Here is a 16,447-nt window from a genome sequence, read left to right on the forward strand (position 1 = left end):
TTTAAAATATTGAGATTTAAATGGACAGAGAAGAGTTAAACTCATTTACTATTCACACTAAAGTTATTTTATAGTGTGTCCTATTTTTTAGTTCTAAGAAGACCTGTTATTTTTTCTTTTGTACAAATAAAAGTTTGACTAGAGTCTACTTTTTATTGTCTGAATATTGCTAGTTATGTAGTTCCATTTTCTAATTCCTTTTGTAGAGTCTTATAGACTAGTACTGGGGTTCTCTGTCTTTTCAAGAATGAAAAGGCCCTTTTTTGTCAGATTTATCGGACTACATAGTGAAATTCTACTTTTAGTCTCTACTGACTGAAGAAATTACATAATGACTAAAAGCTCTATAAAACTATTGTGAATTAAGTAATACTTTTAAATGAAAAGATTTTCTATCACTGCTTATGAGTACTTTGTTATCAATGCTGGCAGATGATCTCAGGGACTCATTGTATGCCTGATTATTCTAGATTTTAGGTAATCTGGGCCATGCCTAAGATATTTAACAGTCCATTCCCAAATGTGTGACCCTTGAAGAGCAACCTTGCACAAGAAAAACATTGTTTTTTATGCCTGTCACTCATGTTTCTGTTTAACTTGTCACTCACAAAAATTCAGACCCACAGAAAAGATACAAAAACAGTACAAAGTATTCCTCTCTTTCACCTAGATTCTTCAGATGTTAACATTTTACTCTATTTGTGTTTGCCTTTTTTCTCTATCACTTTTTCTGAACTTTTTGAGAGTAAGATGCAGATATATGTCCCTTTACCCCTAATTTTTTTCCTAAAAGTATTCGTCTTTTTAGTTTTCTGTAATCTGAAGTTTCTTAGTCTTTGTGTTGTTTCCTTATGTTGACATTTTGATGAATACTACCAAGTTTTTTTTTTTTTTTTTTTTTTTGGTAGAATGGCCTTCAATTTGGATTTGTTTTCTTGTGCTTTAGAAATATCACAATAAAGTGTATTCATATCAGGAGGCACATTATATTGATATTTCTCATTACTAGTGATTTTTAATGTTGATCATTTGGTTAAGGTAGCATCTGCTGGTTTCCTCCTTTTGATTAATATGTATCTTGTGGGGAGGTACTTTGAAGTTGTGTTAATGTCAAGAACTATGAAAGATCTTGCAAGCTAACAAATTAGCCATGGATGCTGGCAGAATATAGGAGACTCTTGGGTCAGAAATAAAGGACTTTCTCATAGTGATAGCAGTAGTCAATGTGGTTCCCTAACTTAGTTCCCACAGGATGGTGTGAACAGGGCCAGGTGACTCCTGCACAAAAGGAGTTATATTACAAGAGAGGAACCCAGGCTTAGGAAACTCGAATCTTTTATAAGGGGCAGTAAGCCTGCCTGATGTTTGTCCAAGAGGGAATCATTATCTTTATAGTACTGCATATTAAACAACCTGCCCTTTGCTCAGGAGGAAGACACTATTTCTACCTTCCAAGGCTGTTCAATATACAGATATCCTTGAATAGGGACTCCAGAACAAAGGCAGTTAGTGTCCCTGCTTTCAAGACATGGAGAAACATGAGAGAAACATGGTGAATTATCTCCCAACAATAATAACCTGTTACTCACCTTTCACCTACTAGATTTTGTATCTATTCATAATTTTTGTTTAAATCAGCAATTATGATTATTGCCAAATGGTGAATTTTAAATTCCATCATTCCTTTATATTAATGGATTTTTTTCTCTTTCCTAACTTATTCTCTAGGTCCCTCACTTCTGCTCTCTGGGATAACTTCCTAAGTAAACTTCCTGAATACAGGCTTTTCTTTAAGATTCCACATTCAAGGGAACTCAGGCTGAGTCACAAGGCACCTCAAACTCAGTATGTCTAAAATTAAGTTCAGTATTTCCTCTAAATTCTCATTCTATGTTTTAAAAATATTTTCCATTATCATTTAATGGTCAGTTTTTCAGGCCAGAAACATGGTTGTGTCAATTCCTTCCTTTACTCCTCACCAAGTTCTGTGGTTCTTAATTCTAGCTACCTATTGGTAATCCAGTACTTTTGACTTCATTCCCTTAGTATGCCTATGCTTATGGCTCTGATCAGGTATTATCTGGATTATTACAGTAATCTTTCAGCTGTTTCTGTTATTATTCTTTTCCAGTTTATCCTTTATGTATTTGCCTGAATAATCTTTTAAAAATACAAATATGATTATTGATTTTTCTATTTAAAACCCATAATGGGCACCCTATCACCTAGATAACTCCTTAACATGGAAGACAAGGTTCTTCATAATTTGTTCTTTGTTTTTAAGATTGTCTTCTCAAGGATCATGTTTTCCTTTAGTTGCCCCCTCCACTAGCAAGTTATGTTCCAGTATGGAGATTGGCAAGCTTTCTTAAAGAGCTAGATGGTAAATATTTTTAGGCCTTGCAAGCCACATGTGGTCTGTGTTGCATACTTTTCTTTTTTTGGTAAACAGCCCATTAATAATATAAAAACCATTCTTAGCTCTTGGACCATACCAAAATAGTCTGGGTCAGATTTGGCCAACCATACATAATTTGTGGGCCCCTGTTCTAGCCAAATAAAACTAGCATGTCATATTTTTCATTAGTCTCTGCCCTATATATGCTATTGGTTTGTACTGCATGGACTATCCTCTTCTACATCGTAGACTTCTTCCCATCATCCTTCTAAATTTAGCTCATAGATTAACTTACTACTGAATTCTTTTGTGTTCCTTCATGGCATATGTTAATCATCCCTTTTCTTTGCTACCTTCATGCCTCCTATATCCTATGTTACTGTTCTCATTAATAATGTAGTTATATATATGTACACACACACACGTTAGCCTCTTGCTAGGAGACTCATTAATGAAAAAACATGTTTTATTGATAAATCTTCCTTCTCTTAAATGTCTTTACTTGATTTGAATTAAAAAAAAATTTTAAAAATCGAAAGAAAAGTGGAATGAAATAGGGTATAGTTGATTGAATATGATAATAATATGTATCTTCAACGGTTTTCCTAAATTTTAAAAATACAATTAATTAAAGAGGTTGTTCCATTGTTTGGTAGATTTTTTCCCCTATTCATTTAAAAAATAATATCAATTTAGGCTATGAAAGTAGAGAGAGTAATAGAATCAGTTCCTGTGCAACTGCCATCCTAGGTGCAAAATAAGTTCATATAACTGAAGTCTTTCCTTTTTCCTTTCTTCCCAGCATTTTTATCATTTCCACGCATGTTTTTATACTTTTACTACATACCGAATATATCTAAAGCACAGTATAGGGTTGTCTGCTGTTAACTTTATAATAAATGATACATGCTCTTCTGCAACTTGTTTTTCATTCTACATTGGTGTTTTGAGATTTATCCATGTTGATATATGTAATATCAGTCAATTTATTTATTTTGCTGCACATTATTAATTCTAACATGTACAGTTTTTCCCACATTTTAACATCTTGAAATTGTGATATATCTTAAAATCAGTAATGTCTTATCCTTATAATTGGTGTTTTTTTTTTTTTTTGTGGTACCCATATATATGATGATTGTGGTATAAACTACACTTGTGTGTTGCATGCAAAAGCTGCACTTTATCCATTCCTTTTCTAAAAATTAGGTTATTTCAAAATTTTGTTAGAACATACAGTGTAGCAGTGAACATTATTTTACCTGTTTTATTTTTTTGTACTTAAGTATAAGCGTTTCTCTAGACAGGATATGTAACTTGGAGAAGAATTGCTATATTATTTCCATTTTCAGCTTCTTCACAAAGGTGATTGTGGTTTTTACACTAGTATGTAAGAGTCTTTGTTGCCTTATTCCTCTTCAGCATTAGGTATTATACTTTTTGTCAGTCTGATGGGTATAAAATGGCATTTTACTGTAGTTTTAATTACTATTTTTCTTATTTCTAGTGAGGTTGAGAATTTTTAAAAATCTTTTGATCTCTTATTTCCTTTTCTGTAAGTTGGCTGTTTATATATCTTTTACCCATTTTTCTACTGAGTTTGCCAAGCAATATGATTTCTATAAATCTTTTGTCAGTTATATGTTTTGCCAATATCTTCTCCATATCTATGGCTTATCTTTATTTCTGGTATCACTTGATAAATGAACAAAAGTTTAAATTTTAATAAAGTCAAACTTTCCAATTGTTTTATAGTTTGTGCTATTTGTATCTTATCAAAAGAAAATCTTTATTTCAGAGATTTATGATTTATTAAAAATGTAACATTAATTTTAAGCTGAAAGAGATTAAAAATATAAATCTTCTTTGTAGGCTGACTAGGGTATGCTTTGTGTAGTGAGACATGTATAGACTGTTCTTTATTTTTTTTAAATCTTCTTTGGAATGGAAAGGTGGGAATATCTGTATTTGGTGAAGATTTTTTCCTCTTGTATTTATTCTGTCAAAGGAAATTCCAGCACTTTAGTTGGAGAATAATTAGAGCATGTGGGAATGAAACCCTTTAAATGTAATGAGGGACAAATAAAGCATTGTAAACTTATGATAAATTCACAGATGGTCATTATATGATAGAAATTTGGAAAATCGCTAACTGGAGACAGGTTTTTTTTTTTTTCTTTTCCTAAGATCTCCTTCTTTTGGGATTGGGTAGGGTGAGGTGGGTAACCATACCATAGTGAAGCAGATACAAAATACAAAGATCTCTTCAGCTTATACAAAACATAAAGGAGTTATAAACTGCTTTGTCTTTGTAGTTTGTACATGTTAAAGAAAACATACAGGAGTGATTAAATCTTAGGTAAACTAACTTGATTATTTAAAAAAATAGTACACCAAAATTTGAATTTACAAATGAAAATAATTTATAAAAGGCTTAATATAGTTATTAGTAATTCTTTCATTTCTTTCACAAAATATGATCTATTTTTTTGACATTGTCAGGAAAAAAACCTGATAGGTTCACTTGTGTTTTGTTGTTACAAATTAAAGTTTCGGTACTAATGAGGGAACCTAAACTTTGTTTTCTTTTTTCTCAAGTGATGATTGAATTTTCAAACTTCAAACTTTTAACTCTTTGAGAACTAGGCCAACCATCTTTTGTCAGTGGTAAGTACAGTTAAAGATAGAATTAAAATAATATTAAATATTATTTGATAATATTCACAGTGGATATGCTGTAATACATTTAAAAAGTAATATAACTTTTATAGATTACTAACTCATTTGTCATTTAAAGAATAAGTTGAAAATTAGGTCAATTAGTAGAAACTTATACTGTAGCCCAAATAATACAGCTTTTGGCTAAAGGTTTTCACTGGTGGTATGACCATAATTATTTCAGAGGCTGTTATTTGATTTTTGGAAAGTAACAAACAGCAAAATATTGACATAATTAAAATACGTATGAAATAATCTGAAGTAAAATGGTCAGAATGGCGTTACAATAACAAATACGCAGTTGTGTAATTCATGGCTTTAATCAGTCACTATATAATTAAAATAGTGATGTGATAATTGTTTTTAACATTCTTCTTTGTATTTAATACCTTTATCTTTCAGTTTTAAAGCTCTGAAGAAAAAATGTCTTTTTTTTCTTCAGAGCTTTAAAATGTTGACAGATTTTCAGTTGAAAAAGAAATGAAGTTCTGATATTGATGGTATCCACTTAACAAATATAAAAATGATTCTGAATGAAACTTTTTTGATTTCTTAATATTCTTTATGCCTGAAGATATTCATGTGCATGGAAATATTTTCAAAATGGAAAAAATATGCTTTCCTTTCTAAATATACCCAGGAAAGCAAAATCTTAAACTCTTTGGATAGACCAAACCGGAATAATCTATTTACATGAAACTAGATTATAGACAATATTGGTACTTTGAAGATTTCATTATATCTCTTTTAATCTCTTTGATCGCTAGTTAGGCCTTGTGAAACCAAGACGTAGTCATTTGTACATTTGTAGAGTTGTAGTAAGACTGATGTTTGCAATTTCTTATAAAAAATAACTTTGAAAACATGTGAAGCCATAGGATAGCTTGAGGCTTTTTCATTTCACCCTGCTAGACTTTGTGAGGAATGCAAAAGTAGTTTAAGAACAGCATAATTTCTCTGGTTCACTAGCTAGGTGAACTAGTATGCTCTAATTCTCAAAAAGGTATCCTGCAGTGTTGAAAGTCATTGTAGTGATGGGGAAACTCTTCTTGGAATGATTAAGTTAATTATTCATTTTACACGTAAAAAAGCTTTGAAGACCACCTTTCCTAACATTTTTCTCTGAAAAAGTACTGCTCTTGAATACTACCTCCCTTGAAGTGCTTCACTTCTTCCAAGTTCATCATACCTGAGATTTATCAGGAAAAAGATCGACAGCCACCATAGTCAGATTTAGAATTCTGGATTCTTTTGCTGCTAAGCATATTTCAAAATACCTTTTGTGTTACATAAGAGAAGTCTTCCTTTTGAATCTATTTTACTAGAAAGACAGGAACTAGAATTTAGCAAAGAGTATCCCGCATTTGTCTGGTAATCAGAGATAATCAGAAAGTTAGTAGATCAGAGGAAGAGATGAACAATGTTTTGAGGACAGAAAGTGAAGTTCTGTGTTGATATGGGCAGATAAGATCTTGAGATTTAATTTAGACCAGAGAGGAAAAGACAGGGCTCTGGAAGATGACTGGATCTAGGTAAAGACCAGAATAGGATGGGGACCTGGTAGTAGATCAAGGAGCACACGTGTGTGTGCATGTGTGTGCGTGTGTGTGGGGGGAGGAGCGGGTAGTGGTGGTGGTGGTGGTGGTGGTTGGGATGATGGTGATGGTGGTGGTGGTTTCTGTTTTTCAGTCTGCTCACTGATTTTTACAGTGTTTTTTAATCCTTTTATCCTTGGTGCTGATCATAACATGCTGAAGGAAATTATAGTCTCTAATGTATATTTGTGTAAATTGACTAAAAACACATCATTCCAGTAGTGAACTTAGTACTACTCTAACTGTGGAGAACATGAGATACCATTACTTTTTTTTCACATAGGATGATCCTCTAGCTCTGTTAGCTTTGAAGCTGTCAAATTAAAGATGCATTGGTACATTTTATGTGATAAAGCAATCTTATCTGTATTATTCATTTCCTGTTCCATTCTGTCTCCCTTTAAAAAGTAGTAATAAGTTCAGTTTTGAAAGTGAACTATACTTGTGTCTACTTATTTTAGTATATCCTGGAAGCAGAATGGATAGGTTCAGAAAAGAAATTTGAATGTAGGGTCTTTAAATAGAATCAGACAGAGGTTTACTTTGCCATAGTGTAGCTAATTGCTTATTTCCAGTTAAGTGAAAATGTTCCCTAAGGCAGGGGTCACCAACCCCCGGGCCACAGACCAGTACTGGGTACCGGTCAGTGGCCTCTTAGGAACCAGGTTGCAAAGCAGGAGGTGAGCGGCTGGCCGGCAAGCAAAGCATCATCTGTATTTGCAGCTGCTCTCCAGCACTGGCATCACCGCCTCAGCTCCACCTCAGATCATCAGGCATTAGATTCTCATAGGAGCACCAGTCCCTGGTGCCAAAAGGGTTGGAGACCACTGCCCTAAGATACTTTTATTGAGGTGATGTTTTTTGTTTATTGTGTTGCTAGGTTTTTTTTTTGTTTTGTTTTGTTTTTTAATTGTGGAGTATTGGCTACAGATTTAATGCTCTGGTCTTTTATCTCTGTTCATTATGAGGTATTGTTTAGTGCCCTGAGCTCTTTCTTAGAAGAAAAGAAAAATCTTTCTTTAAAGGCTTTTCTTTTATTTGTTATTTTTCATGTATTTCTTCTTGTAGATCTTTAGAAATCTTTAGTACTGATCACATTTTCATATTTGTGTCTTAATTTAAAACTTGATGTTTTTATTAATTTAATAATTTCTATACTTGTCATCGATGGCCTGAAAGAACTGGGGATTATTCAGTAATCATTTGGGAATGCCCAGCTAATACATGGATTTTTGTAAGAGCTTAGTCTTAAGTGTAATGTTTAATATTCATTAGTAATTCACTGAAAAAAATAAAGTTTTCTTGTTATAGCACTGATGACATGAAGCTGTAGTTAATACAGCCAGTATTGATGAAGAAAGAATTAGTTTTAAAAATGGAGATTTGAAAACCACAATGAGAGATAGCTTCATACCCATTAGGATGCCTATTAAAAAAAAAAAGAGAGAGAAAGAAATGGTACAGCTGCTATGTAAAACAATATGGTGGTTCCTCAAATTAGACATAGAAGTACCATATAATCTGTAGTTCCACTTCTGGGTATATAAACAAAAGAATTGAAAGCAAGGTCTTAGAGATATTTGTACATCCATGTTCACAGCAGCATTATTTATAATAAAAGCATTATTTATAATTATTTATAATAAGCAACCCAAGTGTCTTTAGGTGGCTGAATAGATAAACAAAATATGGGATATACATATAATGGAATATTACTTAGCCTTAAAAAGGAAGGAAATTCTGATACATGCTACAATGTGGATAAACCTTGAAGACATGCTAAGTGAAATAAGCCATTCACAAAAGGACAAATACTGTATGATTTCATGTATATGATGAGGTACATAGAGTAGTTAAATTCATAGAATCCGAGTGTAGCATGGTAGTTACCAGGGCTTAAGGGGAGGGAGCAAATGGACAGTTCTTTAATGGGTACAGAATTTTAGTTTTGGAAGAGGAAACATGTTATGGCAATGGATGATGGTATGGTAGTTGCACAGCAGTGTTAATGTACTAAATGGTACTAAATGTACTGTACACTCAAAAATGGTAAATTTTATGTATATTTTACTATAATTAAAAAAATGAAAACAGAATAGACAAGTAAAGGAAGAAAGTTGAATAAAGAGAATACAAGACATTATTAACTAATTAAATCTATTAGTGATGTCACAGTACATTTGAAAGAACCTGATTATAAACATTTGAAAGAACCTGATTATATGTATAAGTTTGGCAGAAAATGGTCCAGAATTGATTCATATTGACTAATGTACATAAAGTAGTAAAGTATTTCTATCTCTGCTTCTTTCTCCCCTTTTCAGAAGACCTGATAATATATATATAATAAAAAAATATTTTATTATGGTTAGTGGTCAGACCCATGCTTGTGGGTGTCAGTATTGGTTACATTGCTGTTTCAGTAATTGAAAGAGGATGTGAAGAATTTGGATAGAGTTCAGATGGGTCTTAAAGTTTTTTAGAGGAATAGAAAAATAAAGCCCATTAATCAAAGTTAAAGTACCTGGGATTATTATGCTTGCGGAATGGAAGCTTAATGGTTGCTTTAAAAGGAGTCTTCACCATCCTCTAATTGATATTTTGTATGTAGCCCCAGCTCACAAAGGGGTAATATTTCATAACTTCATTTCTTAGTTGATAAGAACAAATGACAAAATCATTAATAATATAGCAGCAGAGGTATAACATAGGCATAGTATACATTGCAATGAAAAATAATAGAAAATAGTATTGTACTGAATCATTGTTTCAGACTCCATGGACTTCAGAAGCTCCTGAAAATACTGTACTGTATTGAGTCATGAGTTTACCTGATAGATGGTGGGAGAAGGGAAGGGCTTAATACTTGATGTGGCAGGGAATCACAGTGGTCAAGTTAATTAGTAATTTAGAGTTCTTTTTTTGTGGTTTGTTATAACAATTATCTCCAGCACCATTCCTTTACCCCCTTCTTAATGTGCTTATGTGTATTATGTGACATTCCTATCTGTGTTTTTTTCTAAAGTCACCTTTGAGATTGGTCCCACAGAGCGCAGTAGTTGAGAATTGGGTGGTGTGGGATAATTACTTTTTCTAAGTCTCCTTTAGTTTAGCCTTGGCCCTTGGTTTAATTGTTTGCCTCATAGCTGGTGTGCTGGGAAAGGAAAGATAGGAACAACAGGATTCTGAAATTGTAGTAGTTTCTTTAATATCTCTAGGGAAGTTGACCTGGATCTCAGCTGCTGTCCACATAACACCTTGATTTAACATGGCATGGATTGGCCTAGAGTAGTATGCATTCTGTTCCCTAAGACTTCACCCTGATTTTTCAGACTTGAAGGCCTTGAATTGGTTAGAACTTGAATTTTCTCAGGGCTTATGTACAGACTAGAATCTAACAGCCTTGGGAGCTTGTACATGTACAGATGTCTGGACCTCACCACAGAATCTCTCTGGGTGGAGTTTTAAGTATATAATTTAACTTTTTATTAAGGAAAAATATAAACATATTAAAAAGTAGACAGGATGGTATAATTAACACCTTTTTATCCACCATCAGGTGCCTATAATGAACAGTTGATGGCCAATCTCATTTAATCCATGTCCCCTTCCACTTTCTCTTCTATTGATTTGAAGCATATCCCAGATATTATTTTATCTCTAAATACAAAGTGTATATATGTTTATAGTTTCCCCAGACGATTTCAAGAACTTTCAAACAGGTAGTATATATACATAGTAAAAATTAAAGTGGTAAAAAGGATGTACAGTGGATAGCATATCTTTCTCATTGCCCCCATTATTCTTGTTACTCTCCTCTAAGGCAAAGAAACCTACAATTTCTTTATGTATGTATAGATATTCAATGTATATGCAAATATATACATATATAAATCTCTGTTTTTAGTTAAACACGTGGTAATATCTATTGTAAAGTACACATTTTTCTGATTCTTGCTTTTTTCAGATAACAATATTATCTTGGGACTCAGACCATAATAGGGTAAACAGTCTTTTTATTTTTTTTTTAAAGAGTATAGTTGGCATGTTTATCAAGATATATCTAACCAGTGCCTTTGGATGGATGTTTAGGTTATTTCCAATACATGTTGTTTTATATAGTGCTGCATGAATAGTCTTGCATTATATCTGAATTGCATGATTATATGTCAGAGGGCATATCCATTTGCAATTTTGTTAGATACTGCCTAATTGCTTGCTTACTATCTATGTGTGTGATGCAGGCTCACCAGTTCTATTTTAAAAATGGTTTTCAAGTCTCTCCTATTTATGCTGATGCTTTTGTTTAGATTCCCAAGTATATTTATAATAGCTGTTTTAGAAATTCATAGCTATAAGTTTCATCATTTGTCTTTTGAGTCTATTTCGATGGGTGTGTGTCCTGGAAGTGACTTTATGCAACACTCAAAATAGTTGAAATACTAACTAACCAAAGTAGAGTTATTGAAAATGCTTATCTTCGCAAAGGGAAAACATTTTGATAGAATTTAATTATTTTTACAAATTACGGATTTGACTCTTAAAAGTTTTTGTTATGAGATTTAAAATTATAAATTTTTTTGTAGTTAATATATCCTTTTTCTCTTTCTTGTGCAGGTATGGCCTCACAAGTCTTGGTCTACCCACCATATGTTTATCAAACTCAGTCAAGTGCCTTTTGTAGTGTGAAGAAACTCAAAGTAGAGCCAAGCAGTTGTATATTCCAGGAAAGAAACTATCCACGGACCTATGTGAATGGTAGAAACGTTGGAAATTCTCATCTTCTCACGAAGGGTAGTGCTTTTCAGACAAAGGTGGCATTTAACAGACCTCGAGGACACAACTTTTCGTTGCAGACAAGTGCTGTTGTTTTAAAAAACACTGCGGGTGCTACAAAGGTCATAGCAACTCAGGCTCAGCAAGTTCAAGTGGAGGCACCTCAGATTGGAGCGTGGCGACACAGATTACATTTCCTAGGAGGCCCCCAGCGATGCGGATTGAAGCGCAAGAGTGAAGAGTTGGATAATCATAGCAGCGCAATGCAGATTGTCGATGAATTGTCCATACTTCCTGCAATGTTGCAAACCAACATGGGAAATCCAGTGACAGTTGTGACAACTACCACAGGAACAAAACAGAATTGTACCACTGGAGAAGGTGACTATCAGTTAGTACAACATGAAGTCTTATGCTCCATGAAAAATACTTATGAAGTCCTTGATTTTCTTGGTCGAGGCACTTTTGGCCAAGTTGTCAAATGCTGGAAAAGAGGGACAAATGAAATTGTAGCAATCAAAATTTTGAAGAATCACCCTTCTTATGCACGTCAAGGTCAAATAGAAGTGAGCATATTAGCAAGACTCAGTACTGAAAATGCTGATGAATATAACTTTGTACGAGCTTATGAGTGCTTTCAGCACCGTAACCATACTTGTTTAGTCTTTGAGATGCTGGAACAAAACTTGTATGACTTTCTGAAACAAAATAAATTCAGTCCCCTGCCACTAAAAGTAATTCGACCTATTCTTCAACAAGTGGCCACTGCACTGAAGAAATTGAAAAGTCTTGGTTTAATTCATGCTGACCTCAAACCAGAGAATATTATGTTGGTGGATCCTGTTCGGCAGCCTTACAGGGTTAAAGTAATAGACTTTGGGTCGGCCAGTCATGTATCAAAGACTGTTTGTTCAACATATCTACAATCTCGGTACTACAGGTAGGTGACACTGTTTGGTTATTTAATAAATGTTGAATTTTTGCTAACTGAAATCTGTGTGTGCATGTGATGAAAAAAGACTACTTCGGATAAATAAAGAAATCAAGGCAAGATCAGTTTAGGTTTGAGGTTTTAAAAAGATTTTTTAAATTTCGGCATAATATCTGCCCAAGCAGAATAGTAATCTCTACTGTAAAGTTCCATGCCAAAGATATTTGGTTATTTTTATTCTTTGAAGATTTGAAGGAATGATTGGTGATTAATGGTGGTCAAGTAGAATTCCCAATATGTTGGGAAAAGGATTTATAGTACTTTTTGTATATATCTTTGGGCATTTCAGCACTTAAGAGAAATAGTTTATTAAAGTCATCAGATATAACTGAACATTTAGAAAAGTTATAAGAATTCAAAAAGTTTTTTTGATTAATGAGTTTAAGATTCAGACACACTTCCATGGCTGCCACGAATGTTCAGGACACCTTTTTATGAAAAGTTTTATTATGTTCTTTCTACCTATATGCTTTAAGTAATGCTATTTCAGGTTTGGCGCTATGAGGGGAATTTAAAGAAGAAAACAATTTCCATGTAAATATTGATAAAGTGCTACAATATCATGTTTAATATAATGCTAGCCTCAAGTACAGAAGAGTCTTAAGGGCTAGCTTACAATTACCAAGTTTCAGAATATCTTCTTGAGTATGCAAATGATTTGAATTTGTAGTTTTATAATTTTGAGAAATTGTTTTCATTTCAGCCTGAACAAATTTATTGTCTTGGTATAATCTAGAACCCCACGAGTCCCAACACAGTGGGCATGTATAGGATCTGCCAATATTGGCCACAGATAAGTTAGTAAGTAGATGATCTCATGCAGTTTATTCTTAGAAATTGTTAGAACATGAGGATTATAAATTTAGGCCTGACAAAGGGTAGTTACTTTTGGATATTGCATCTGCGTTTGCACTATACCTCTCACCCTGATTAGCTTCTTGCAAATATATGCAGTAGTACCCAGGACTTGATAAAGGAAAAATTTATTAGCTATTACAAAAATCAACTCCAGGAGTGGGTCCAAGATGGCAGTGTAGGTGGACTTAGCTCACCCTCTTCACAAGGATACATCAATTGTACACCTATATTTAGAGCAAATCTTCCTGAGAGTCACCTGTGAGCCAATTGACCGCAGTCTGAATAGGTTCTGTGTTATTAACTCCTTAGAACATGCAAGAGCGGGTGGCCACATAGAGAAGGTCGAGGAACCATGAGAACTATGTGGGAGCTGAGGGAAGAACCCAGGACCAGAGGAACAGTGAACACTATTGTTTCATTTCCCCTGAACTTGGCTAGTGGGCAGAGCTTTATCCAGGTTCTCTGGCTGACCTGCAGGGTGCCATAGCACGTCCCCAGCCACCCCAACTGGAGTTAGACCCAGCAGAAATGGGAGTGCCACAGCATGCATACAAGGGCTCGTTCTCTCAGAGATTGATCCAGCAGGTGCAGTAGGCTGCTGCTTTGCACTTTCCTAGACAGGGCACACAAGGGGCTCCCCTGCCTGAAGAGACTATGGAGCCAACAAACACTGCAGTACTCACCTACAGAGCTACCCTGTCCAGAGAAATTGCAGAGATAGTGGGGTGCTACTGTGTGCTCATGTGGGGCTCCCTCCTAGAAAGAGTGGAGAGCTAACAAAATGCTGCAGTATCTGCATGCAGGACTGCCCAGATCAGAGAAAGTGCAGAGATAGAAAAACTGCAGTACTCACAGGCCGAGCTGCCCCTAGTGGAGTGAGTGTGTTGCTGCTGTGCGAGCACTCAGTGTGGGAGCTCCTTCCCCACCTGGGGAGAGTTCAGAACTACTAGAGTAAGGTGTGGGTGCATGTAAGGCTGCCCCACCTAGAGGAAGTGTGGAGCTAGGCAGGCATGCAGAGCAGCTCCACCCAGACCCTACTCTGAATACAGACAATTAAAACAACAGGGCACATAGGCAGGATTGACTCATGTGGAATGAGAGGGGTGCTGCTGATTTTGGGAGTTGCTGCACCACTGGGGGAGGGGCTGAAATAGCAAAGTACAGTTTTGTGCCTACCGCCCCACCCAGGGAAAGTGTGGAGCTAGGAGTGCTTTGAGATGTGGGCAGACAGAATGGCCTCTCCCAGGTAATTTAAGCAACAGAGCACTTGGGCAGGGCTGCCTGCAGAGTGAGAGGGGCGAAAGGGAGCAGAACTAGCAAAGTGCTAAGGTGCGTGCACGAAGGCTTTCCCCAACAGGAGAGGGGGCAGATCTGGTGGGACCTTCGGATCCACACTTGCAAAGGAACTCTGCCTAGACCCAGCTCAGATCACAGACAGTTAATATAATAAGGAATGCCAAGAGCAACCCCATTTACATCAGGCAGCTCTGGCCAGATTAGAAGGACAAGGAAGCAAACACACACCAGGCTATCCGCCCAAAACCCACCCCCTCAGTCCCAGGTGACACACCAGGCACCACATGCACCTGCCCCGACTACAGTCAGCCTAACAAAACTATTCAATGCATGTTGTACTCAGAAGTCACTCTTCAAATACTGGGAAAGATAACTACTCTCTATCCAACTCATACAAAAAACAAACAAACAAAAAAACACAAAGCAAAACTAAATGGAGAAAAAGAAGAATATGCCTCGAATAAAGGAACAAGGAAAAACTCCAGAGAAAAACCCTAATGAAATGGATATCCTTCAGTCATAAGGATACATTACAAACTTGAGAATAAAGCAGAACTCAGAACACTTCAACAAAGAGAAAATATAAAAAAGAAACACATGAAAAATACAGTCACTTAAATGGAAAATACATTAGAAGGAATTAGCAGATTAGTTAATACAGAAGAACAGATTAATGACCTAAAGGACAAAATAGTGGAAATCTCCCAATTGGAACAGTAAAACAGAAAAAGAATTTCAAAAAATGAGGATAGTCTCTTTTAAGAGATCTCTAGGATAACATCAAGTGCTCTACTATTCACAATATAGTAGATTCCAGAAGGAGGAGAGGAAAAGGAGCAGAAAGAATATTTGAAGAAGTGATATCTGAAAATTTTCCTAATCTAGGGAAGGAAACAGACATCCAGGTCCAGGAAGCACAGAGTTCGAAACAGGATGAACCCAAAGAGACCCATACCAAGAGATATCTAATTAAAATGGCAGAAGTTAAGGATAAAGAATCAATCTTCAAGGCGGCAAGAATGGAAAAACAAGTCAAATACAAGGGAAACCCTGTGAAGCTATCAGCCGATTTCTCAGAAGCAACTTTACAGGCCAGAAGGGAGGGCAGGAGATATTCAAAAGTGCTCGAAGAAAGGAATCTTCAACCTAGAATGCTTTATCCAGCAAGGTTATCATTTATATTTGAAGGAGAAATAAAGTTGCCCAGACAAGCAAAAACTAAAGGAGTTAATCACCACTAAACTGGCCTTAAGGAAATGTTGATGTGTCTTTATGCAGAAATGAAAAGACCTTAACCAAAAATAAGAAAATACAGGAAAAGGAAAAAAAGTTTCATTGGTAAAGGCGAATATACAGTAATCACAGTGAATCAACCACTTAAAAAAATAGGAAGATTAAAAGACAATAGTAGCAAAATTAACTATACTTACAATAAGTAATCAGGAGATACACAAAACAAAAAGATACAAAACATGACATCAAGAGCAGAATAGAGTAGAAAATGAAAATGTGCTCTTAGAATGCAGAATGCAATTGAACTTGAATGGTTATCTGCTTAAAATAGTCTGCTATAGATATCGATGGATATATATGAACCTCATGGTAATCATAAAACAAAACCATACAAAAAATACAAAATGAAGAGAAAGGAATCCAATCAAAACCAAAGAAATCAAAAGAAAGAGATCGAGGGAAGAAGAAAAACAGCAAAGGACGACAAAAACAACCAAAAAAAACCAATTAACAAAATGCCAGTAAGCACGTCAATAATGACCTATCATTAATAACCCTAAATGTAAATGGACTAAATGCTTC

The 16,447-nt window shown here is 35.0% G+C and overlaps 1 protein-coding gene across 7 annotated transcripts in view; it reads left to right on the forward strand.

The window, feature by feature from the left end:
* Positions 1-16,447, forward strand: part of HIPK3 (homeodomain interacting protein kinase 3) — a 79,738-nt gene that overhangs the window by 11,091 nt on the left and 52,200 nt on the right. For 5 of the 7 annotated variants that reach the window (XM_011356794.2, XM_011356798.2, XM_011356793.2 and 2 more), the window contains exon 2: positions 11,329-12,427. In XM_011356794.2, coding sequence (XP_011355096.1) covers positions 11,331-12,427 — 1,097 coding nt within the window. In that variant the 5' untranslated portion in view covers positions 11,329-11,330. Of the gene's footprint in view, positions 1-4,996; positions 5,066-11,326; positions 12,428-16,447 lie in introns of those variants that run through there. The other 2 variants (XM_023528658.1, XM_011356796.2) reach the window with 2 other exon arrangements.

Source organism: Pteropus vampyrus, unplaced genomic scaffold (assembly GCF_000151845.1).
Source record: "Pteropus vampyrus isolate Shadow unplaced genomic scaffold, Pvam_2.0 Scaffold31, whole genome shotgun sequence".
Taxonomy (NCBI): domain Eukaryota; kingdom Metazoa; phylum Chordata; class Mammalia; order Chiroptera; family Pteropodidae; genus Pteropus; species Pteropus vampyrus.